The sequence below is a fragment of the Trichechus manatus genome, unplaced genomic scaffold (genome assembly GCF_000243295.1).
Source record: "Trichechus manatus latirostris isolate Lorelei unplaced genomic scaffold, TriManLat1.0 scaffold00028, whole genome shotgun sequence".
NCBI classification, from domain to species: Eukaryota; Metazoa; Chordata; class Mammalia; order Sirenia; family Trichechidae; genus Trichechus; species Trichechus manatus.
In genome coordinates, this window is record NW_004443964.1 from 6,719,893 (window position 1) to 6,743,946 (window position 24,054).

The 24,054-nt window shown below is 50.4% G+C and overlaps 1 protein-coding gene across 2 annotated transcripts in view; it reads right to left on the reverse strand.

Moving 5' to 3' along the window:
• SAP30BP (SAP30 binding protein) overlaps positions 1-24,054 on the reverse strand; it is a 35,979-nt gene that overhangs the window by 3,387 nt on the left and 8,538 nt on the right. For both annotated transcript variants that reach the window (XM_004374149.3, XM_023729240.1), the window contains exons 4-8: positions 8,921-8,963; positions 3,911-3,999; positions 1,524-1,615; positions 601-661; positions 75-126 (exon numbers count right to left, since the gene is read on the reverse strand). In XM_004374149.3, the coding sequence (XP_004374206.1) occupies positions 75-126; positions 601-661; positions 1,524-1,615; positions 3,911-3,999; positions 8,921-8,963 (337 nt within the window). The remainder of the gene's footprint in view (positions 1-74; positions 127-600; positions 662-1,523; positions 1,616-3,910; positions 4,000-8,920; positions 8,964-24,054) is intronic.

The following is a 24,054-nucleotide window of genomic DNA, read 5'->3' on the forward strand; positions in this document are numbered from 1 at the left end:
TGGGTAGGTGGATAGACGGGTGGGTGGATGGATAGATGGGTGGATGAATGGATGGATGGAAAGGCGGCGGCTACCTAATGCCTCATAGTAGGAGTCCTCAGACCAGCCATGGGGGTCAAACATATCCTGAAAAAGAAAAGACTAAAGCTGTAGTCAGGACAGACCACGAGAAGACAAACGACTTAGAACCCAACACCCCTTACCCCAAGTCCCTCCTTGGACCTTCCCAGCCTGAAGTCCCTTCCCCTCGAGTGACAGGGACTCACTTGTCATCCCTGGCCTCCAGCCAAGGGGGTGCCAAAAGCTTTTAGGAACATGACAGTGGTCATGAGCTTGTCCACTGAGACCTCAGGCTGTTCTACAGGGCCGAGGCCACACTCTGACCCTAATTAACCAGGGCCCAGGAACCTGGTCTATTGCTGGAATCTCTTTACTGGACTGTTCCAGAACAGCGACTCAAACGAGAGATGAGGCGTGTGCTCTACAGACAGCAGTGCTACTGCATGAACCCTCTGTGGCTCCAGGCTGGACCTGGCAGAGCGAGCAGAGCCCTGGGCACCTGGGCACCACCCCACTGCCAGCCTCATGTGCAAGACACACCTTTGGGTAGTTGGTGCCGAGCTCGTCAATCGCACAGAACTGGATCAGCTTCTCATAGATGCTGAAAAGAAAGCACAAAAGCACTGAGCAGGCAATAGTCCCATGTCCTGCATGGTACCCAATTCCAACACATTACCAGAACCATCCAACTCCTGGACTGAGATGAACCTTAAACCCAAACTGTTCGAAGCAAGCTTCCTGATGGGAGGGGAGAAGTCCACTGGCCCGACATAAGATGATGCAGGCCCTTCCACCCTGCAGTGAGATGGGGCTGTGCGCTAGGGGTCAGGATGAGGACAGTGCTGTGCTGATGGCTGGGTTTTGTGTTCTACCTTTACGTCTCTGACCTTCCATCTGTGGCTGGGTTGGAGTCACGTGCTCAGGCCTACACCGCGCCAGGGCAGAGCCCGGCCATCACCCCATTAGGCTCCTTGCTAAGGGTTTTGCTCCCATGAGCACTGGACAGACTAAGACCCAGAACAACTCTATCCCTTAACCTCTCACCTGCACACAGGATCAACGACTACTTAAGAGTTGGAAAAAAGCAGTGATCGCCTGGTCTGACCACTTCCTACCACATATGAGGAAACTGAGGCCTGGAGAGGGTGTGGGCTTTAGGAGCAGAGTGGGGGCAGGAATCCAGCCAGGCCCCCACCCCACTCCAGCGCAGCGTTCTTGCTTCCACTCTACAGACTGGCTCACCGTGTTTAGTCTGGAGAGTGTGAACACCATCGGCCATGTCTCACACAGTCTGCTATGTCTCATGTCACTCAGCATACCACAGGGTGGGTGATGGCCCCTTTGGCCTCAGGTGGGATCTCAGCTGGGCCTCTCCCCTCTCCCCACCACCTCCACACAGACACCCTGGTCCCCAGTCCGACATCAATGACTCAACTGGCCCTGTATGCTCATAGGAAACGCACCTGGGGTTCCGAAACTCCTTCTTCCTTTGGATAATGTAGTTCATGTCCATTCCCTCCTTTATCTTCCGCTCGTACAGTTTCTGGATCTTGTCCTGCAGACGAAGAGCAGGAGGGGGCTTATGAGAGAACCCCACCCACTCTGTCCCTGTGTGGTCCTAATGCGCCGTGGAAGCACGGACAGCAGAGACCCACAGGGTTACGCGGAGCCTTGCCTCGGACCAGAGCTGCCAAAGGCAGCTAGACTGAGAAGAGCCTGTCGTCACTGCTCTCCCCGACCCCCTTCTGGTGGCCAGCACAGCCGCAGGAAGAGGTCCAGGTGGAGTGGTGGATGAACCACACGATCAGCCTAAGTTAGTGTCACTGACTCTGCATGTGAAGGATGCTGAAATGGCGAATGTTTGTTACATATGTTTTTACCACACACATAAAACAAAACAGCAAACACATCCCAAATTGGTTTATCAGCTCCTGATTCAACCGAAGGTGAGCTTAGGGCATAGAGTCAGCGAGCAGGGGTTGAACGGTGGTTTTAAATTTTCACACACGGTTAAGTCCTCAGTGGAACCACGAGTCACAGGAGACTTGGGAAGGGCCTCGTCCTTTTGGAGGAAGGCAGGTGTACAGAGCTCCTCGGATTTGGTCTCAGAAGCTTCCCAGAATGCAGCCAAGGCTCAGAGATAGCCAGTGTCCATTGGCCTTTCAAGGGCCTAGAGCTCACCTTTCACCTTCATCAACCACCCTTCCCCCACCCCCTGGCCTGGCTCTGGATGGGAAACAGGGGAGCTGCCTGGCAGGAAGCCAGCCTCACGTACTGCACCAGTGCCACAGCTGTTCCTGGGGCTCACGGAGACAATGTTCTTGGCAGATGGGATCAGTGCTGCTCAGTGTCACCAGAGACCCAAGAAACTCAAGTCCCCGTGATGGGCCCAGAACAGAGCCACCTGAGGAGCAGGCTTACCCAGGGAGGTTGGTGCTGACCCAGTTCATGGCCTAGCTGCAGCCTCCCCCCAGTGGCAGCTATGCATACAGATTCTCCCAGAGGAAAACACTGGGGCTCCATGCACCTGCAAGAGGCGGCGGGCAGGGCTGGCGCTCCCCCGGGACGCCCTCTGGAAACATCAGGAGACGCGCCCTACTCCTGTCAGGGGCTGGTTCTTTCTGCCGACTGGGCCCGAGGAGGCATGAACCGCAGAGGCTTGTAACACGTTTACCAGGGATGAGAAGCCAAGAGTAACAACCCTCTTTCCTCAACATCGCCTCCTCCCTGGCCTCATAAAGACAGGAGGCTTGGCAGCTGGAGGCGAGCCCAGGTTTTAGAGGTGACCTGCTTGTATCTTGCAGGCCACGAGATTGCTCTACCACCTCAGGGGACTAAAATGCCTGCTCAGTGTCTTGCTTCTGCCCTCAGGAGGATATAAAAAGGAGGAATGTTCTGAACTCCAGAGCTGAGCCGAATGCTGGCTCTGCCTGGCAGATGGCTGGGGCTGCTCCTCACATGCTGTAGCTCATTGCCTGGCATGGGGGTGACGCCACCTCGGGGCGGGGCAGGGGGGCGACAGGGGTCCGACGACTCAGCACAGGGAGGAGTCTTCCGGGGAGGAAGGGAACCTGCGCTGCACCCCCGGCCCTGACCCTACCCCAGCCTGCTGCATTCCTCAGCCCCAGGGCCCTTTAGTCACTCATCCGGAGAGTGGTGTCATGGGCTTGAGCGTGGCCAGAGGCACCCAGGAGATGCTGCGGGATCTGAGGCAGAGCCACTGCTGTCTGCTTTGTTAGTCACTATGTCTCACCACAGGCAACCCGCAGAGGGGCAAGGAGACACAAGCACGGAGTCGGAAATCCCAGCTGTCCCCTTGGGTCCTGCTCGCAAGGGATTAACGGCACTAAACGCTCTAACCCTGTGGGATTTCCAAACCTCAGGTCAGGTTGGTAAGAGGTTTTGCCAGGCAAGAAGCTAGTGAACTGGCACTGTTGGAACGAGTATGAGGGTAAGAATTTCATGCACACAAATGCTTGTGTTTTTGTATTTCTATAATCTGTCTCCTTTATATTCTGATTGTCCCTCAGTTTCTTAGCAAAGTCGCTTCTGTGAGGTTCCCATTGGCTTGGCTGGGCTGCATAGAAAGGTATGTGATTATTTTTTCTGTCCAGGCCTAGGGCAGGCCAGGAGGTCCCAGCGAGAGTGGCACCAGGTGATATGGCAGAGCATGGACTCCTAAGGTCAGGACAGAGGGAGGGAGCTGGACTGCAGGGCCTTTCCCTCTGGGCTGCTTCCTCTGCAGGAGCCTCAGCCCCTTTCCCAGCCAGGTCTCGTGAAGTAAGACCAAACCAAACACCCCACTGGGCTACCTAATCCACCTGGCCTCACAGCCCAGCCTTGTGCTTACTTGTAAGTGATTTGAACATCTGCCAGGGGGTTCTGGCGGGATTTTGATTTCATCAGGCGACATGTTCCGGACTCTTTCAGAAAAGGAGGCTGTTGAGAGAACAGAGAGAAAAATTCTGCAGGTGAGGGGTTAGGGTGGGGAAAGACATGGACAATAAAAAAGCAGGCACATAAAATCTTTTCAGGGAGGGGTAAATGCTATGAAAACGGTAAGACAGGCTGTTCAGATGTGGCTTCTCTGAGAGGGTGTCATCTGAATCGAGATTGTATGACCAGAAGGAGCCTGCCAGTGCCAGTATGGGGAAGAGAAGTCCAGGTAGAAGGCACAGGTGCAAACGACACAGGTGCCAAGCCTCGGCAGTCGACCTTTAAAGAAAGTATGTCAGTCGTGCTGGTGAACATTTAGCAACCAGCTTGGGAGAGACGGGGAGCCAGGATCTGTAGCATTTGCCAGTTTCTATGGTGTAAATTCTCCCTCGGTCGTCAATTGCAAGCTACCAATGTGAGGTCACTGACCCTAGGGCGGGGAGGAGGTGTGCACAATGTGATCAGGCCCTGCCAGCTCCAGCCCACCACTGGGCATAGCCCTAAAACCCCTCCAGGACCCCTGAAACTCAGAGTCGCTTGGCGCCGTTCTTCTCATCCCGGGCCGCCCTGCCCAGGCTCTAAAGAGACCAGGGCTCCTGAGGCTTTGGGTCCCAAAGCATCCAGACCTGTGCCTTGTGCATAAATGACATTTTAGAAAAGTTGCCTAAGCTAAAAATTAACTTAGGAACTTAAAAAACAAAAAACCACCAATCAACCCTCTGTTGGTCCACCTCATTCTTGGGAACAAAAGGCCGGTTTCTGATGTGAAAAACCCCAACCCCCAAGGGACAATTCCCGCAGAGATTTGCCAGTATCCACCCAAGCTTCGTTCTCTCTCCACTCCCTTCCCTTAGCCTCTGGCCACCCTGGCAGCTGCAGAGTTGTGCTCTGGATCACTCAGACAATGTGCTGTTTGTTGTAAGATTCTGTCCGCACTCTTTAGAACATTCTCTCATGAAAAGAACCACACAATGTGCAAACAGCAGGCAGAGCAGGGTGGGACAGGATGAAGGGAAAGAATGGGCAAACTGCCACCAGTAACATTCAGCAAGGACTGGGCACCTACTGTGTGCCAGGCCCCTGGCTGACCCATTTCTCAGAACAGCTCTCTGGGGCCAAGAGGCTGCCCGGGGCTGGCCTAGCATGGCCGGCCCCTTCTCCTCCTCTCCCAAAGCTGGGTTAATATTTTCTCAGCAGATAAGGAGCTCTGATATCTGCCTCGGGTTTCAGTGTTACCTTAAAGCACACCATGATGGGTAGGGCTGGGGATAAGGCCCCAGTGGACTTTGCTGTCCCAGCTGCTGCCATATAGGCCGGCACACACTACAGGTATGCCAAGACTGGCAGAGGGCTTGAACCCCGGGCAATCTCATTACACTGAACACTCCTGCTGGACGTGCCCCAAGAGCACCGCCCTGGACAGCCATTTTGGGTGAGGGTAAGAGAATGGAGACCACGTGACACAGAGACCAAAGGTCCTGCTTGGACCTGACATATCAGCTTCCACGGGGACTGTGTACTTCTCTTGCCCGGCACCTTCCTTCTGCCTCCTGACTCAGGGAGCAAAGGCGACACCCAGGCCTGGCTGGAGTTCAAGTCAAGCTTTGACTTCCTCCTTTCTCTTAGCCCTGGGATAGTCAGAAGCTCTCACCCAAGGCTCGGGCAGGCTGCAGAAGCCCGTCGAGTGGAGTTAGCTGGGGTGGGTCGGCCCTCTGATTTCGTGGGCATCAGCAATGAAAGCTTTGGGTGCACACACAAGTGGGGCAAAGCTCTTCGCTGGTCTGAGAGCGTGCGTCTGTGTGAGAGACGAAGAGCGTCCTTTGGCATTTGCCAGGAAGGCCTTTGGGAAAAACAGGATGTGGCCATGCTGCCATAGCAACCTGACCACATTCTGGGGCTCAAATGGTACAACGTGATGGGTTGGGGAATACCCCCGAGTTCCTGGGCTGGAAAGAAGAGAATCGCCAGGAAGTAACTAGCAAAAAAGGGGACACATTCAGGAAAACCAGATGAAAGTTGACCCCACAGGATAATTCAGGAGCAATCTTTTAGTGATTCTCTCTTTCCTAAGTCCCAGAATACGTCTACCAGGTAAGACATCAGACCCACATATGCTGTTATTTGAGTAGCCACAAGCATTTTCCCAGGACATATCCCCAGACTCTTGGAGGGAGTGGTGGTGCCGGGCTGCTGCCTGGGTCTGCTAGGGGTGTTCTAGAAGGACAGTGCACCTAGGATCTGAGCAGCTTGTCATCAGCACGATTCATCCCATGCACACCCGAGCCAGAAAACACCCAGAACATCCACAGCCGCCTGGTAGGAATGTGAGCAGGAGCCGCTGGTCGGGTGGGCTTATGGAATGGCTGTGAGTGAGCAAGACTGGGGATTCCAGGGGTGCCTGAGGGCCACAGCGGCTGTAGAATAGGAGGCAGCAGTGTCCCTTGTTCACCAGGGACATGGAGAAGCCACTGATCAGCATGCCAACAGTGCGGTGCTCTAGGACACTGGTGGGGTGCTGGTGTGGCACCAGGAGGGGGGACAAGGAATCATTTTGCTCTACCAAGCAGCTATGGTGCTGAAAGCAGCTATCGGCTGGCTTCTCCACTCTCTCGTTTGCTTACTAAAGCTGGGGCTGTCTACATATACGAAGTGCTTTTCAGTCCCAGGCAGGCAGCCTGTGAGGCATGACACCCAGAAACAGTCACGAAAGGAGCTAAGTTCAGGTGGAGGGACTGACACCCATGGACAGCAGCATCAGCGGAAGCCACCCTGTCAGCTAAACTCGTCACCTCCTCAGTGAGAAACGGGAAGAGCATTCAAGACTATTCGGCTTCAAGATCCATTTGCATCTTCGGTGGGTGAGTGGATAAATAAATTGTGGTGTGTCCCTACAATGGGACACTACTTAGCAATACAAAGAAAGAAACCATGGATATGCTCAACAACACGGGTGAACCTCAAAAGCATTATGTCAAGCGAAGAAGCCGTACCCAAGATTCCGTTTGTGTCAGTGGTTCTCCACTGGGGATGACGTGGCTCCGCAGGGACACTGGGCAATGTCTGGAGACATTTTTCACTGTCACAGCTGGAGAGGGGGGTGCTACTGGCATCTAGAGGGTAGAGACCAAGGATGCTGCTAAATGTCCTACAATGCACAGGGCAGGCCCATCACAAAGAATTATCCATGCCAAAATGTCAACCGTGCTGAGGATGAGAAAGTCTAGTTTTTATAAGATTCTAAAAAAGAGAAAACTGCAGTGAAGAAAGCAGATCAGTGCTTGCCTGAGGCTGGGGGAGGAAATGGTCTGCAAGGAGGGTGGGTGCCCTAAAGGAACATTTTAGGGTGATGGAGATGCTCTCTGTCATGATAATGGTGGGGGTTAACGTGACTCTGTATCTGCCAAAACTCACCCTGAAACCGGGGAACCCTACTACATGTAAATTATACCTCAAAGAAGCTATTAACAAAAAGGGGCAAGGGGAGAAAAAGTGACGGCGCCATGGGAGAAGCTGGTGGCAGGACAGCTGACACCCACACACATTCCACAGGCTGCCTGCTTGCCCACCCGGGCACTACTACTACTGTGTCCTGGCAATCCTGGTGTGCGGACAGGCTGCTCTCTGCCCCTACTTCACACAGTTTCTCGGTAGTAAACAGCAGGGAGGTGGGGGTTGGAGGAGGGTTGGCCGAGGCCCCAGTCCCCACACGGCCCGTGGCTCAGGACCGGGAGAGGCTGCTGGTCCCTGGCAGGCGCAGGCTCTGCATCCTCTGTCCACAGAGCTGACTGCCACACCCCTAAAGTGCCATTTTCTAGACAGCAAAAACTAGGTCTTAAGGAAATGCTGATTTTTGTACGATTTGAAAGACACAAACCACGTTCATCAGGAAACCCAGGGATGAAGGCAGAACCCTGCCAAAGTCGTGGGCTACCTGGAGTGGTCGGTTCCTACCAGTACCTCCTCAGCAGGCCAATCTAAGAACAGTTTCCAGCTCCTTGAGTTAGGGAGAAACAGAACAGGCTCCCTCCTCCCACCCCAGCGAGAGCCCCTTCAGAGAAAGGCCAGGTTAGCGAGAGGCAGGAAGCAGCACTCCCAGGCTAAGTCCTGGACTTTGAGTCCCCAGGGCTGGTGTGCATGAGTCATGGCCCCAAAGAGGAAGCACAGGAATGGCCCTGCGGGCCAGTGTCCAAAGCAGAGCCCAGCGAGCAGGAGATTCATGGGACGGGCCAGGAGAGATGGTAATGGCCGCCACAGAGAGGAGGGTCCACTCCTCCTCGAGGTCTGGATTCAGATTGCTGGGAATTTCCCCTGGGTCAGGTGCTGGGGAACATTACAAAGTCCATGGCCAAAGCCAAGGAGCTGAGGGGCTTTCTAAGAGGATCAAGAAGCTGGAGCTGACACGGGGCTTGGATGACATACGTGCTGTTTTCCAGAAACACAACCTCCTTGCTCCTTCCAAGCCATAAAGGGTCCCAGTCTCTGCGGCTGTGAGGCATGTTCCCGCCTGGGGACAGAGTGCATTGCCAGCAGAGGCCACGTGGTCATTCCCCGGGCAACACGAATATGCCAGCAGAGGGGGAAGAGGGGTGCCAAGACAGAGGACTGGGCCCAGGGCACAAGGGGAGCGAGCTGTCAGCTGAAGGGGGCCCTGAATTCCCTTTTGACAATACTGGCCAACTGACCAGAGCCCAGTGAAATGCACCATGAAGCCAAGGTTAAGGGAAGAATTGCTCCCCGGTGTCTTACCCAGACATCTTAGCAGATGCTAAGGGCCTCAGAGGGAGCACTCGGAGATGCCCGCTCAATGGGGCAGCTGCTTTGGCCAAAGTAGAGAGAAGCCCCGGGACACAGGCCCTGCAGGTGGGAAGCCAGCATTGGGGTCAGGCTCCGAGCCGTGCCCCTGAGGATCCCCTGGGGGACTTACCAACTAATTCCTGGGGATCTCGCTTTTCTATCTCTGCATTATCCTGCAAAAGAGAAACAAAAATACAAGGAAGTGAGCCTGGGCTCCCGACCATGGTTACTTCCTTCACTGGGACCATCAGTGTGGCCCAAGGAGGAGAAAGATAGGTAAAAGCACTGTAGGAGCAGTGACATGCCAATGTCCTGGGGCCTCAGGGGCCAGGCCCTCTGCCCCCTTCTGCATGAGAGCAGCTGGAGGATCTAGATTCAGTTGCGGCTCGCTCCCCCATGGCCTCCAGCCCCTGCACCCTGCCCTGTCTTCCCCTGGCCCTGAGAAGCATGCCGGGACAGAGTGTGCAGACAAGGCCCAGCCATCTCTCACCCCAGAGCCAGGTCAGCCACCAGGAGCACCACTGCCCTGGCCGTGGGTCCCAAGGAAGCAGGAGGGGACCACTTTATAACGTCAGAATTTCATGACTATAACACAAAAGAGTGGCTGCTCCCAAGAGGTCTTTTTTTCTGGTGTAAGCAAAAAGGAGACAAGTTATTGTAAGGCTAAAGGGCAGGACGTGGAAGCCTGGAACAGGCCTTAGGCGAGTGGCCAACAAGGCCTAGGAAGGCATCGACACCAGGGCAGCCTGTCCCTCCGGCTCTCACCTCACAGCTTGCACTGCCTCAGCTTTATATCCTGTCCTCCATTCCTTCACGCACCCGGCTGCCCACACCACCCCCTCCCACGTCCTTCAGCTCAGCCACGTGCAGGACCTCACAGCCGAAGCTCTTATCGATGCTTCTGGGACACGCTTTGCTTTACTGCTGCAAAGTCAACTCTTCACCCACACCAAGTCAACACGGAGGAGGCTGAGGTCCAAGCCCCACGTTCTGAGCTTCTGGCAGGCGGGGAACGAAGGCTTTCCCTTGCCTCCATGGCCCCAAATGTCAAATGGGGAGAACATACCCGCTTCCCCCATTTCTGGGGCTGTGCATGCTCAGTCCCTCACAGCTAGAGTGGGCTCTCGAGTGCCCAAAAGGCTACCGACCAAAACGCAAATGGTGAGTTCACAGAAAGCGATGGTAGGAGGGAGGAGAAAAGACTGGAGAACTCCAGTACCTTCTCTGCAACAAGACCTTCAGACAACAGTACACAGCTCCACAGACCCCTTACACGAAGAAATGTCACACCAAGGATGTCTCAAAAATGAAGATGCAAGGAAGGCTACCTAATCCCCTGCCCAGCCATGGCTCCAAGTGGAGACTGGAGTATGGTGCCTAGCCCCCTTCCTCAAAAGTTCCCCGATTGAGAACAGGCCAAATACCCCTCGTTCTTCTCACGTTGTGGCTATTCACTCAGCCTGGGAGGGGGTAACGTCCATGCCAGGCGGCTTAGCTACCGCTGCTTCCAGCCACCCCCCTCTGCCAGTCAGGTGGACAAAGAAGCTGGGACGAGGCTGGGCAGAGGGTGGGGGCAGCCTGGAGGACTGCCATACCCGATTCAGGGTGTGTCACAAATCAGCTGCTTTCCAGAGCTGGCCAGTCTCTCTGGGGACCAACAACAATCGCTTTGTGGCAGTAACTCTGAGGAAATCAATGTTAAAGAGCGTTGTCAGTCACAAGATGTGGAACCGTAACAGTGGTTAACAGCTCGGCTACTAACCAAAAGGTTGGCGGTTTGAATTCACCAGCTGCTCCTCGGAAACCCTATGGGGCAGTTCTACCCCGTCCTATAGGGTCGCAATGAGTTGGAATCGACTCAACAGCAATGGGTTTGGTTTTAGAACATTTCCTCAAATGTTCCCTCTAGGGAACAGCTTTCTGGGTGCTAACTGTGGGAAAGCATCACTGGGTACATCCTACTGCCAACTCTTCCTCAGAAAAGGCTCCCACACCCTGCCATTCCCCAAGCAGTGCACTGAGCCAGCCCTTGTTCTGGACCACAGCTGAGCCAAGGACAGAGGGGCAATCTGTTCACACTGGAATTCTAACGTGTCTACCCAGATGCCCAAGAATTTAGTCACCAAGCACACGACACGACATCTCTTCAAAGGGGACAGCGTTTGTTTACTTCAGGGGCTCCTTGGGTCAGATGTCTCCCTGTGGTTTCTTGCAGCTTTTGTGACCCAGCAATGCGGGAGGGGGTAAGGATTGGGGTGGGGTGGATTCCTGCGTTCCACAAGGCCCCTGCCTGGCTTATCTGGGATTATTCAGTCATGTCTCTGGAAGAAGAGATGATTGGGCAAAATCACAGACCAAAAACCCCAAACCTGTTGCCGTCGAGTCCATTCCAATGAATAGCGACGCTATAGGACTGACAGGAAGTATCTTTTTCCCTTCTTTTAGTCTCCTCCAATTTTTGGTTCGGCTCCTCATTCCAAACTTAATCTCCCTACCCTGGTGGTGCAGTGGTTAAGAGCTACGGCTGCTAACCGAAAAGGTGGGCAGTTCGAATCCACCAGCTGTCCCTTAGAAGCCCTACGGGGCAGTTCTACTCTGTCCTGTAGGGTGACTGTGAGTTGGAACTGACTCGATGGCACCTAACAACAACACTCCTTAAAAAAAAAAAAGAAAAGAAAAGAAACGGAGTAGCTGGTTTCAGTGTGCCACCTAGTCTAGTCTTTGCTCGTCTACTCTATTAGTACCAAAAAAAAAAAAAAAAAAAAAAAAGGTGGGGTATGCCCAGAGTGCGCCCTGAGCTCCATGGAACTACGGACTCTTACTCAACCCCACAGCCAGCACCACAGAAACAAGTCCACCCAACATCCCCTGCGGAGGGCAGCTCCACAGCCCCCTCTGAGCCAAGTGCCCACCAATGGAACACGAACTCAACTCCTGAAGATTCTCGTGCCTTGAGGGAATCTTAGACACCAAACCTATGTGCCTTTACAGACTGGCAGCCAGCAGTTTGGCAGCCTCAGGAAGTGCCAGAACCACTGTACGAAGGTCCCCTGGAAGACTCTGGAATCTGCCATCTATGTCACTGGCTCCTGTGGGACTTGGAAGGTTCTGGAGAATCTAACAGTACAAATCTGTGCCTATTGGTAGCCACACCTTGTCAGGTTTTAGAATTTCCTTCTCCTGACCTCCGAGATGAACGAGCTGGGCTGTGAGCTTGCTGGGCCCTGGGTGCCCGTGTCACTGCACCAAGTGGGGGTCTGGAAAGACAGCTGTTCTGGAGGAAACTCCTCGCTCAGTAAGACAACAACCCAAACGCTTTTGGATTCTAAAGTGCCCACTCAGCCAAAGCAGCTTAACACCACACCCTGCCCTGAGCAGGGCCGGGAGCCATGGAATCACCTGCTCCTCAGATGGAGGTGGATCTCGGACTTCAAAGCAATGAGGAGAGCTCAGCAAGAAAACAGGCAGGGCATCTGGTCATGACCACCGAGGGCGATGACTAGCACCCCAGTGATGTTTTTCAGAGCCATTTACCCTCAAGTGTCCACTGAGGCAAGTCAAGTTCCACCCAAGGAAAGCACCCAATGAAAGCACCTATTCACACCCTAATGGTATTATTCCATTATGACCCCCTGGACCCATCAGCCTGGCAGGGAAGGGGTAGAACAGGTGGGAAAAAAAAATCACACCCAAAACAAAGAACCACAGACACCCTCCCACCCGTCATGCCTCAGGTACCAGGAATTCAGTGCCAAACGGACGAGGCACCCAGGATAGTTATCTTGGAAGGCAGCCACAGTGTGAGAAACAAACGTTTGATGAAATATTTAAAATAACAGAGCTAAGTAAATGGAAGAGGATTCACATTATTAGACAGCAGTTGTTCCAGAAACCGGTTTTACAAAACCTGCTACAGGGAAGGAGTCTCACTGTGTCATTAATGAAGCATGAAGGGCGGGCGGTTAGCAGGACACAAGTGAAAAACAAGAAACCACTGTTCTCCTTTTCTTCCCCCAAAGCAGTGCTTCAGAATGCACAGGGGATACCTGTCCTGACTTGTTAAATCCACCCTCTGGCCCCCGGGTGGATATTCTCAGTTTGTCAGAGTGATGAACTCAGCCTGGAGATCAAAGGCTCTCTATTTACCAGACAGTTGTCTGCCTCCGCGAAGGCCTGGAACCCACAGCCCGGGGACACGTAACTGTGGAACCCTGAATGTAACAGCACCCATCCCTCCCTCCCCAGCACAGGCCGAGGGGGTCCCCTGCTCATCAGCAAGATGAAAACAGAGCATCTCCTCCCCTAGGGAAGGAAAAACACTTCTGGGAAAAAAAGAGGGAGCCCTCTTCAACTCCTAGTTCAAGTCCAATTAAGAAGGGAGTCGTTGCTTGGGAGGCACTGACTTCTGTTAAGGATGATGGAACGATCTGGAAACGGAGAGTGGTGATGGTTGCACAACATAGTGGACGTAATTAACACCATTGAATTGTGCGGGTCAAAAATTTTGAAATGGTAAATGTTTAAATACAAAACCCACGGCTGGTGAGTCAATTCTGACTCACAGCAACCCTAGAGGGCAGAGTAGAACTGCCTCACAGGGTTTCCAAGACTGTAAATCTTTACGGAAGTAGACTGCCACATCTTTCTCCTGAGGAGGGGCTGGTGGGTTCAAACCACTGAACTCTCGGTTAGTAGCTGAGTGCTTAACCACTGCGTCCTTAGGGCTCCTCCACGTTAGATATACTTACCACGATAAACAAAGGAAAACAAACAAACAAAATAAAACAAAACCAAGCAAACACAAAACAAAATCCAGAGCCTCCCAACAGATGCCAAGTGAGAATGGAAAAGAGGAAAGCGCGAGAGCTGTTCAAATGCTGAGCTGGTCAAAGAAACCACACTCTGGGGGCCAGGACTCCTCCTGCAGCCCAGCCTGGGCCTCACCTGAGACACACACGCACAGGAGAGCCCTGGAGAAAGCCCATCACCAGTGTGCTTCCTTCAGTTATATCCTGTTGGTCAGGACTGGGCCATTGCCATGGGCACCCTGCCTGCCCAGGGATGGAAACACTCATTTTATCCAAAAAAATGGGCGGAAGCTGGTGGGGCCACTTTGGATGCAATGGAATTACCTTCACTCCCAGAGAGCCTGCTGACAGGAAGGCTCAGCTCCCCAGCCAGAGAAGAATTTTACAGGAAAGGGTTAACCAGGAGTCTTGCCAAGACAAATTAAGCCAGCTCTAGAATTAGTCTCGTAGACAGAAGAAAAGGCAGGGAGGAGAGAAGGGAAACAGTCCCGTTCTCTATCTGAAAAGTCCGCCATCATTTGGCGCGGCTGTTTAGTTCCCTGCCACACAGAACGTGTTCAGACTAACCTGCCTTCAGTGCTAATGCAACACTCTAGCCCGGAACCATTTCCAAAGGGGAGACTTCTGTTACCCGACTCTCCCAAGTGTAAGTTTAGATTTAATTAAAGACACTGAACACTTTGAGTTTTCTGAAAGTTGTAAAGAAAGATGGTCACGGAAGGCATTTTTCCCTCCCCGGGGCATGAGGGGTGGCTTGCGTCTGGGGAGAGGCTGCCTCACCCCAAGGATGGGATCAATCCCCCGGTAGTGGCCAGGCTGTGTTCTTCTCTGAAAGGCTTCCCACGGGAACAGTGTCTCTACACTTCAAGTTGATGTTTTAGGAGGGGAGCTTGGAGCCAGACAGGGACAAAGGAGACAGCTTTATGAGGCTGAGGACAGCAAAGGGAAGACTTTGAGACACACATTCTGCTTTGATGGAGCCCTCGATACACGGCCACCAAATTACAAAAGCATTACTCCCCTGGAGCACAGAGGTGTCAGGAAGCGAGGGCCATGCAAGTGAAAACTGGTTCTCATCTACACACTGCTGGGAAGGAGAATTAACCCCACCCTGGGCCAGAAGTCAGGCCAGCATCTTTAAGGCGCTGCTCAGGAAAAATGTACCTAACTCCAAAGTCAGAAACATAAATAAGCACAGTCCTATGGAACCCAGAAATCACCCAGCAGCATTTCAAGGAACGTGGATGTGGTGCAGTGGATCGCTTTTACAATTTTGTAACTTTTATAGTTTTGTAACTCCTACCAAATGATTAGGTGGGAATATGCAAAAACGGTGCTTGTGGCCCACCAAGGGGACTGGACAGCTTGCTAATAATGCAAATAAGGTGCATTGCACCTTTGTGTGGGGTAGTGGGACCATGCAAATAAGGCGTATGAAACCCTAATAAGGGGATTGGTCAGTTTTGCCATCCCGCTAGGCTTAAAATGAGCCATCCCAGAGGTGGTCGGGGGGGCCTCACTACCACCAAGAAGGAGAAATGGGAGTGGAGCATGTCCTTTGGACCTGCGGTGCCTGTGCTGAGAACCTAGACCCAGGAGACAAAGAGAGCTGTAATACCAGAGACTACGCAAGACGGCAAAAAGTAGTGGCAGAGAAACAGCAGCTGAATCAGGAGACTGGTGTGAGATGGCACAGTGGGCTTCCCGGCCCATGGAGTGAAGCTGTTACGGGGGGGAAGCCAACCCACGGAGCAAGAGAGCTGAGCGTCTTCGGGCAGGAGGCTTCCTGGAGGACTGGGGTGCCCCCGGGAACTTGTCAGTGGAGCTGAAGAGCTTTGTAACACTTGCCCGAGGAAAGACTGGTGTCAGAATTGGTAAAACGGTTGAAGAGTGGAGGTATGTCTGACCTCGACCTCATAGCAATCAGCCTTGGGCTGTTGATGCGATAATGACTCTCCTCCCACCCTGTGACTCTCCTCCCACCCTGTGACGTTAACAAGGAGGTCCAACGCCCCCACTCCACCATGCCACCATTTTTACTGTAGACAAAAGGATAGAAAGGTGGAACATGCCGGAGCCCGCAGGACAGGCAGCTTTCTGCTTTGTATGATTTCAAAAGGATGAATCCCAACCACGGGAGGAGGCACCCAGCCACACCTCGGTTAGTAATCCATGGCATGTGGCCCCGAAGGGAAGGCAGGATGTTGGGGCTTGCATTTCTGAAAGGAGGGTGGATGGGGCACGCAGTGGCTCCTTCTCGGCTGCAGAGCTATCACCGGGCAGGTGGGGCTTCTGGGAATTTCAGCTTCAAGTTTACTGGGAACAAGTGCAGTTAAGAAAGTCCCCTGGCAGCGTGGTGGAGCCAAGGAGGGGTCAGACAGGGAATAATGGCTGCTCTTCCCCTTTGCATGAGATCACAACTTCCACCATTTGCCAAGGTTTCTACCACTGAAGTGACTGCTGGGAACAGACAGAAAAACGAATGGTGTAAGAGGTAGTGATTTCCCTGCCAGAAGGTGGCCGACAATGAGTCTGTTCTAGCTTTCTTTCAACCCAAACAGAAGAGCAGTTCACCCAGCCTGCCCTCTGCCTGTTCTTCTGTCTGCTGCTCAGTTCTGAACTCCACCCTAGATCCAGCTTCAGGTGGGTTCTCCGCAGCACAGCCACTCCACGAGCTCCCAAAGAGTCCGTCTCCCCATGTCTACAAGGGCAACCCTAGCCTTGCCGAGGCCAGCTCCTAAAGAAGGCCAGCCATTGTGTTGAGCCGGAAAGTGCCAAATGCTAGGCAGGGCTGGGCGTTCTCAACAGTTCAAGGGCCACATTACCATTTACAGCCGTTAAGTTCCATTTAGTTCAGAGTGGATGGCTTACAAACCAGCAATGGTCAAGTGTCATTTCCTTTTCCTTGCTTCCAGATGAGTCATGCTGTGATTTTTTTTTTCAACCAGCACTCAAATCTAAGTTCATGGGGTATGGAGGCAGAACATGTGGGGCAGGTGGGATAGATGGAGGGACAAAGCATATATATATTCTCCCACTTGCAAAGCAAACTCTGAACACAGAACTCACTCCAAAAGCTTCCTTTTGAGTACTGACAAACATTATGCAAGACTCACCATAACTACATGAGGCAAACATTATTTTCCCATTTTGCAGATGAGAAAGCTGACACAAAGCACAATTAAGCAGCTTGCCCAGTAAATGGCCATGCTGGAATTCAAGCCCAAGTCAGTCTAACTCCAAAGTCCAGTTACTCCATCTCCCAACTTCTCACTTCTTCCCTCTGGACTAGGAGGCTGCAAACAGTACCAGTTTCATGAAGCCAGTGATAAACCACTGGGGAAACCTAAATACCTCTCCAGGAATGACTCCTTCAGGTCAGAGCAAAGCAGGTGGCAAGTCCTTGACTCAGAGGGAAGACAGCCGGATTCACTGCCCTTTGACTATGATCAGGGGAGCAGCTCCAGAGCTCATGGTTCCCTAGTGAGTAACACTGGAGTTGTCTTGAATGGAAAGGCTGGTCCTGAAGACTTAATCATACAAACAGTGGTGCCACCACCCTGGTCCTTGGCCTAGCGACTTCCTGGGGGCTCACAGAGGAAATGTTACCAAATTTTAAACTCTACTAAGCCCTTCTCCCTTCCTGGGTGTACAACATGGGGACTGCCAATGAGACACTTGGGTTTTAAAAGACAAGTTATTTCTTCTGACCCAAGTAAAGAACACAGCCCATTTCCTCTCCACCAGAGAACTTAACTGGGGAGAAATCACATACATAGCATTTATTCCACAACAATTACAAAAACGTAGTCAGAATTTGCTACTGTAATATACTAATTCTGGACTTCATTCTAGGTAACTAAAGAAAATGCGAGAAGGAATGAGAGAATTGATGTGAAAAAATTTGTTGCTAATGACTGGTATTACAACTACAACAAAGGTTGGTGGGCCTCTCCAGTTTTTTTGATCATTCCTTCACCTGAAGGTATTTGGAAAAAATTTGTTTTATAACCTTTTTTTTTTGGTAACAGTTTTACTGAGATATAATTCATTTATCATACCACTCTTAAGTGTTTAATTTTTCTCTTGTCTCAGGTTTCTGTTACAACTACACAGACTATGCAGCGACACTGTAGATGTTTACAACACGGAAACAAAACTGGATGCAAAATACAGTGAAATCTGTGAGAGCCGGAACTCAACAGGACTGCTTTCTCTTCCTGAGTCTTGCAAGTTTTCCGCCTTCAACAGGGTGCAGTCTTAACCCTTTCCTATCGCTCATTTTAGTGGGAAATGTTTGAGTTTTCCTCCTCTGACAGCTTTGCGCCTCACACGGGATCTGGCTGTTGCATGTGGTACTGTACGTGGCTGTGATTACAGGTAAACATCAAAGACGACGAAGACTGAAAATGCTTGTGCTGCTAGGGTCACAGGACTACCGGGAGGTGATTTTTTTCTTTTACAAAATATTCCATCTTGCTACGATAATAATAATTTGACAATAATAAAAACGTGAGCAATCTAGAAACAAAGCCAAGCCTGAGGAGATAACCACAGCGCTGTCAGCCTTCCAGGTCAAACACCTGTATGGAAAAGTCTATGATTAAGCTCTGAGAGAGAACCTGGCCTGTCCCATGCAGAAAAGTAACTTCTCAGTGGAACATCCCAGAGCCAGGCATCTCCAGCTCACCAGGGAAAGGCCCACAAACCACCCATTTCCAAAGGCCACAAAGGGACTTCCAGCTCCTATCCCACCCCTCACAACGTGTCCTCTTCCACGTCCTGCAGGATGAAGAAAATCTATGTCCCTTGGATATGAGAACCAAGAGCCCCTTCCTTTGTGGTCTGAGTTCTGGAGGTACAGCTCACACACCCACAACTTACAGAGAACGTGTTACCCAACAGAGGTCCTGCAGAAGCTGGCACCTGGTCTGGAGCCCCTGTACTAACTGGGTCAACAGAGAGATTTCGACTTGTACTACTGCCCACATGCAATGGCTGGCCAGCTCCTACAACCAGTAGACAACCGCAAATTCCTGGGAAACAGGTTCCTTGGGCAGTTTTTGGTTTCCAGAGCTTTGATTCTGACACTTGAAAAAGATCAATAACGCTAGGTTGGGGTGGGGTAGGAGAAGGGTTTGAGGGAATTACAGAGCCAGTTCTGCCTAATACAAATCCTTCATCTAGACTCTTGGTCAATGAATAAGCCATGGTGACTGAGAGACTTGACCTTCTTAAGGGAATTCAGGGCGTGTATGTACAGACATGATGCAAAAGCTCAACATCATCAGTCAGAACAAGGCCAGGGGCCGACCATGGAGACTGTCAATTACTCACATGCAATTTCAAGCTGAAGCTGAAGAAAATGAAAACAAACCCACAAGAGCCAAAGTAGGATCTGAATTTAGAGATCACCTCAAGAATAGATTTGATGCAATGAACACTAATGACTGAAGCCCAGATGAGTTATAGGGATGACATCAAGGACGCAGGGACGGATTACCCAATAAGCAAGGTATGTATGTGCTTATAGCATCAACAAAACAAGGGCACCAGTTGTTCAAAGCAAAGACCCATAGATGCCAAGCAGACAGAATACAAGGAAAAGCAAGCGCCGCCATGGAAGGTAACTGGCAGGGCTTTTTGTAGAAGAAGAGGTGGTACACAGTAAAATCTTAGTACCCTGCATCCACTAAAAATTTTATAATCCAGTACATCTCATCCTGCTAAAATAGCATACACCACTTTTGCATTCAATCGTTGATATTATATACATCATGGATAACTAACACACACACACACACACACACACACACACACACACACACACACACACACACACACACACACACCCCTCACGTATCCTGTTCAGATGCGTGAGTAAGCAGAGAAGGTGTCACCACAGATTATCAGTGGTTAGGGCCTTCACATGCCTTAGTTCGGCCCTGCAAGGACACCATACATGAAGAAAGCAAAAGGTCATTAGAAAGACAGGAAAGAAAGAAAAGACCAGAATGGATGTTAGAAGAGACTCTGACACTTGTTCTTGAACGTAGAGTAGCTAAAGCGAATGGAAGAAATGATGAAGTAAAAGAGCTGAGCAGAAAATTTCAAAGGACAGCTTGAGAAGACATGGCAAAGTATTATAATGAAATGGGCAAAGACCCAGAGTTAGAAAACCAAAAGGGAAGAACACGCTTGGCACTTCTCAAGCTGAAAGAACTGAAGAAAAACGTCAAGCTTCAAGTTGCAATATTGAAGGATTCTACAGGAAAAATACTGAATGACAGAGGAAGCATCAAAAGATGGAAGGAATACACAAATGAATACAAAAAGAACTGGTCGACATTCAACCATTTTAGGAGGTAGAATATGAACAAGAACTGATGGTACTGAAGGAAGAAGTCCAAGTCGCACTGAAGACACTGGCAGAAAACAAGGCTCCAGGAATTGACTGACTACCAACTGAGATGTTTCAACAAATGGATACAGCGCTGAAAGCGCTTCCTCGTCTATGCCGAGAACTTGGAAGACAGCTACGCGACCAACCGACAGGAAGAGATCCGTATTTGTGCCCATTCCAAAGAAAGGTGATTCAACAGAATATGGAAATTATTGAACAATATCATTAATATTATACCCAAGTAAAATTTTGTTGAAGGTAATTCAAAAAGCTGCAGCAGTATACTGATAGGGAACTGCCAGAAAGTCAAGTCAGATTCAGAAGAGGACATGAAAGGAGAGATATTGCTGATGTCAGATGGATCCTGGCTGAAAGCAGAGAATATCAGAAAGATGTTTACCTGCGTTTTATTGAGTATGCAAAGGCATTTGACTGTGTGGGTCATAACAAACTATGGATAACACTGCGAAGAATGGGAATTCCAGAACACTTAATTGTGCTCATGAGGAACCTGTACGTAGACCAAGAGACAATCGTTCAAATAGAACAAGAAGATATTGCATGGTTTAAAATCAGGAAAGGTATGCATCAGGGTTGTATCCTTTCACCATATTTATTCAATCTGTATACTGAGCAAAGAATCTGAGAAGCTGAACTACATGAAGAACGTGGCATAAGGACTGGAAAAAGACTCATTAACAACTTGCAATACACAGATGACACAACCTTGCTTGCTGAAAAGTGAAGAGGACTTGAAGCACTTACTGATGAAGATCAAAAACTACAGCTATCAGTTTGGATACCTCAACATAAAGAAAACAAAAATCCTCACGACTGTACCAATAAGCAACGTCATGATAAACGGAGAAAACAGTGAAGTTGTCAAGGATTTCATTTTACTTGGATCCACAATCAACACCCATGGAAGCGGCAGTCAAGAAATCTACAGATGCATTGCATTGGGTAAATCTGCTGCAAAAGACCTCTTGAAAGTGTTAAAAAGCAAGGTTGTCACTTTGAGGACTAAGGTGCGCCTGACCCAAGCCGTGGTGCTTTCAATTGCCTCATATGCATGTGAAAGCTGGACAATGAATAAAGAAGATCGAAGAATTGATGCCTTTGAATAGTGCTGCTGGCGAAGAACACGTGGACTGCCAGAAGAGTGAATGTTCCTCAGTAGCGAGGATGGCAAGACTTTGTCTCACGAATTTGGACGTCAGGAGGGACCAGTCCCTGGAGAAGGACATCACGGGTGATAAAGTAGAGGGTCAGTGAAAAAGAGTAAGACCCTCAACGACAGGGACACACTGGCTGCAACAACGGGCTCGAGCATAATGACTGTGAGGATGGCGCAGGGCTAGGCAGCGTTTCCTTCTGTTGCACACACGGTCGCTATGAGTCGGAAATAACTCAATGGCAACTGGTTTTACTGAGTTGTGAGGGGAATAATACTTAAGTTGTTGGGAGCTAATTACTTAATAAACAGAACTGTGAGGTATTTCTTTTGGCCTCGGAACTCTGAGACATCAGGGGCACTGTGACCTGAGAGAGGGTGGGAGCTCCTGACGCACGGGAGGAGGGCAGATACTCAGACTTGTTTTGCTGAAAAACCTAAGCACGAATAAAAACTGTGTTTTATATTGTGAAAGGCACCCCCACATGCATTCTCTCATACACTGTCACACAGCCTTGTAAAGCGGCTGCCCAGGAGAAGCTGAGTGAGGTTTAGGTCACACACCAGTGCTCAGCCCAGGCCCTTGGCCTCCAAGCCCAGAGCACTGTCTCCTCTGCTGGCTCTAAGTCATGAACTCCACATTTCAGCACTAAGAATTTTAAGAATGTTTTCTTTTTACTTTAACTAGGGTTATACGTGCCTTTTTAAAATGTCTGAGCAATTTTTCCGCACCCAATGTCACCTCCTTGACCCAGAGACATCGTTTTGTTTTCACGGACATTTGCTCTCAGGCCAGGAGGGCTGCTTTCCTAGGTCAGAGCCTTGACTACAAGCCCTCAGGGAGGCCGGCAGCAGGCCCACACGGGCCCACCGGGGAGGCAGGCCCTCCCGCTTAGCTGGCAGCTGCCGTTCCATCTCTCCTGCTGCAGGTCATCAATCCACGTTTATTTTCAAAGGAAGGGTGTGTCAGGGACTAAGTGAGTGGAAATACCTTCATCCACAGGAACAGTAGGAGTGGAGAGAAAAATAAACAAGGGAAAATGTTCCAGGGCAACCGAGGTAAAACACAGACAAAAGAGAGCCGCACAGGGAGTCCCAGGGCCAAGGGTAAAGGCAAGAAAAGTGTGAGCCGTCAGGCCCCTTTCTCCAAGTGAGGAGCTGGCCTAGTGAGTGTGGTCACTTGGCCACTTCTAGTCTCTGACCTTTTCTAAGACAGAAGTGCCACCTGCTGCTGAGTAATCAGAACATATAAGGGTTGGGCTGTTTATCCAGGAGATAAGCCCAGAAAACAGAAGTGAGAGAAAAGGAAGTGATGAAATAGAAGAAGGGGAGGATTAACCAGTAAGCAAGGTATGCACAGGCTTACTTGTGTTTACTTACTAATCCGTAGTATACAATTTCATATGGGTTTCGCCACATCAAAGAAGAATAGTGAAATTGTGCCCTACAGGTTAGTAAGTAAGCACAAGTAAGCCCGTGCGTACCTTGCTTATCAGGCAATCCATCTCTGAAGGGAAGTGCCAAAGCAGTCTTTTTCCTGTGGAATGCTCAGCCACCTCCACTAATCTCCCTTCTTTCATTTAGGCAAACCTAGCAACTGCAAGGGCCTGACCCCTGACCCCTGCCAGCCTGGGCTGGCCGACCAAAGGCTGCCTGAAGAGTGGGGTCTGGAGGTCTCATTTCTTACTCAAATTCCCAAACATGGGACTTTGCACTCATAAGTAACCCTAAATCTCAGAGCAATGAAAATCACAGCAATTTCCAGTGTTAGTTTTCAACACTTAAAGTCAGCGGATAACTAGGTTAGAGAACATTCAATTTTGCTTACCCATAATGCCTTGTACTCAAGCTCTTTCCCAGGAGGTTCCCAGGGGACCCCTTGGTAGTTTACTCCAACCCTAACCCACACATTTCTTTCATGACATTTTTGACAAATGGTTCTGTAAAACTTGTCTGGAAAACATCCAGAAATAAGGAGCTCACTACCTCATGAAGCAGCTCAAGCCACTTTTGGCCAGAGATGACAAAAGGTTTTTTACTACGTGACGGCAAATTTTTTGCATGCAATTTCTATACACTGCTTCACGTTCTGCATCCACCGCTCGCCTTCCCTTTCCAGGCCTTCAAACATCTGAATACAATGACCGCTTCTTCCCAAGTTTTCCCCTCCAGCTCCTTTGACTTTTCCTCACCTGTTGTGATTTCAACTGTGATCGATCATTCTTCCCTGAGCACACTCCAGTTTAAAACACAGAATTCAATGTCCTAAACAGGCCCAATGACAATGTTTGACCAGCCTGGAAAATCAGCAGAGGACGTACTGGTAGGCGTGGTCGTTGAAACTAATGTTACTGAACATAGAAATACCGGGCACTATGCCAAGTACCTCATTTACATTTACCTAGTTAAGCCTCGTAAACAAATGAGGCAGGTTTTACTACGATGGCATCTATTTTACAGATGGGAAAAATGAGGTGTGAGGGAGGTGAAGGGGCCTCCCCAAGCAAAGCTGGGGTTCTAACCAGGTCTCTGAACCCAGGGCTTTAACATGAAGATCCAGCTCAGGATCCCATATGGCTAACAGCTTCATGGACACTTTGAGAACAATGCAAACAGTTATCAAACACAACACCACCAACTTCATATGGAAAGGGAACAGGCCTCGAATGAATAAAGCATTACTCAAGAACAAAGCGGGAGGCCTTACGCTACCTGATACTGGTACAACAACAGATACATAGATCAATGGAACACAGCTGAGGATCCAGATATAAGCTCATCCACCTACGAGCAGCTAATATTTGACAAAGGCCCAAAGTCCATTAATTGGGGAAAAGACAGTCTCTTTAACAAATGGTGCTGGCATAACTGGATATCTA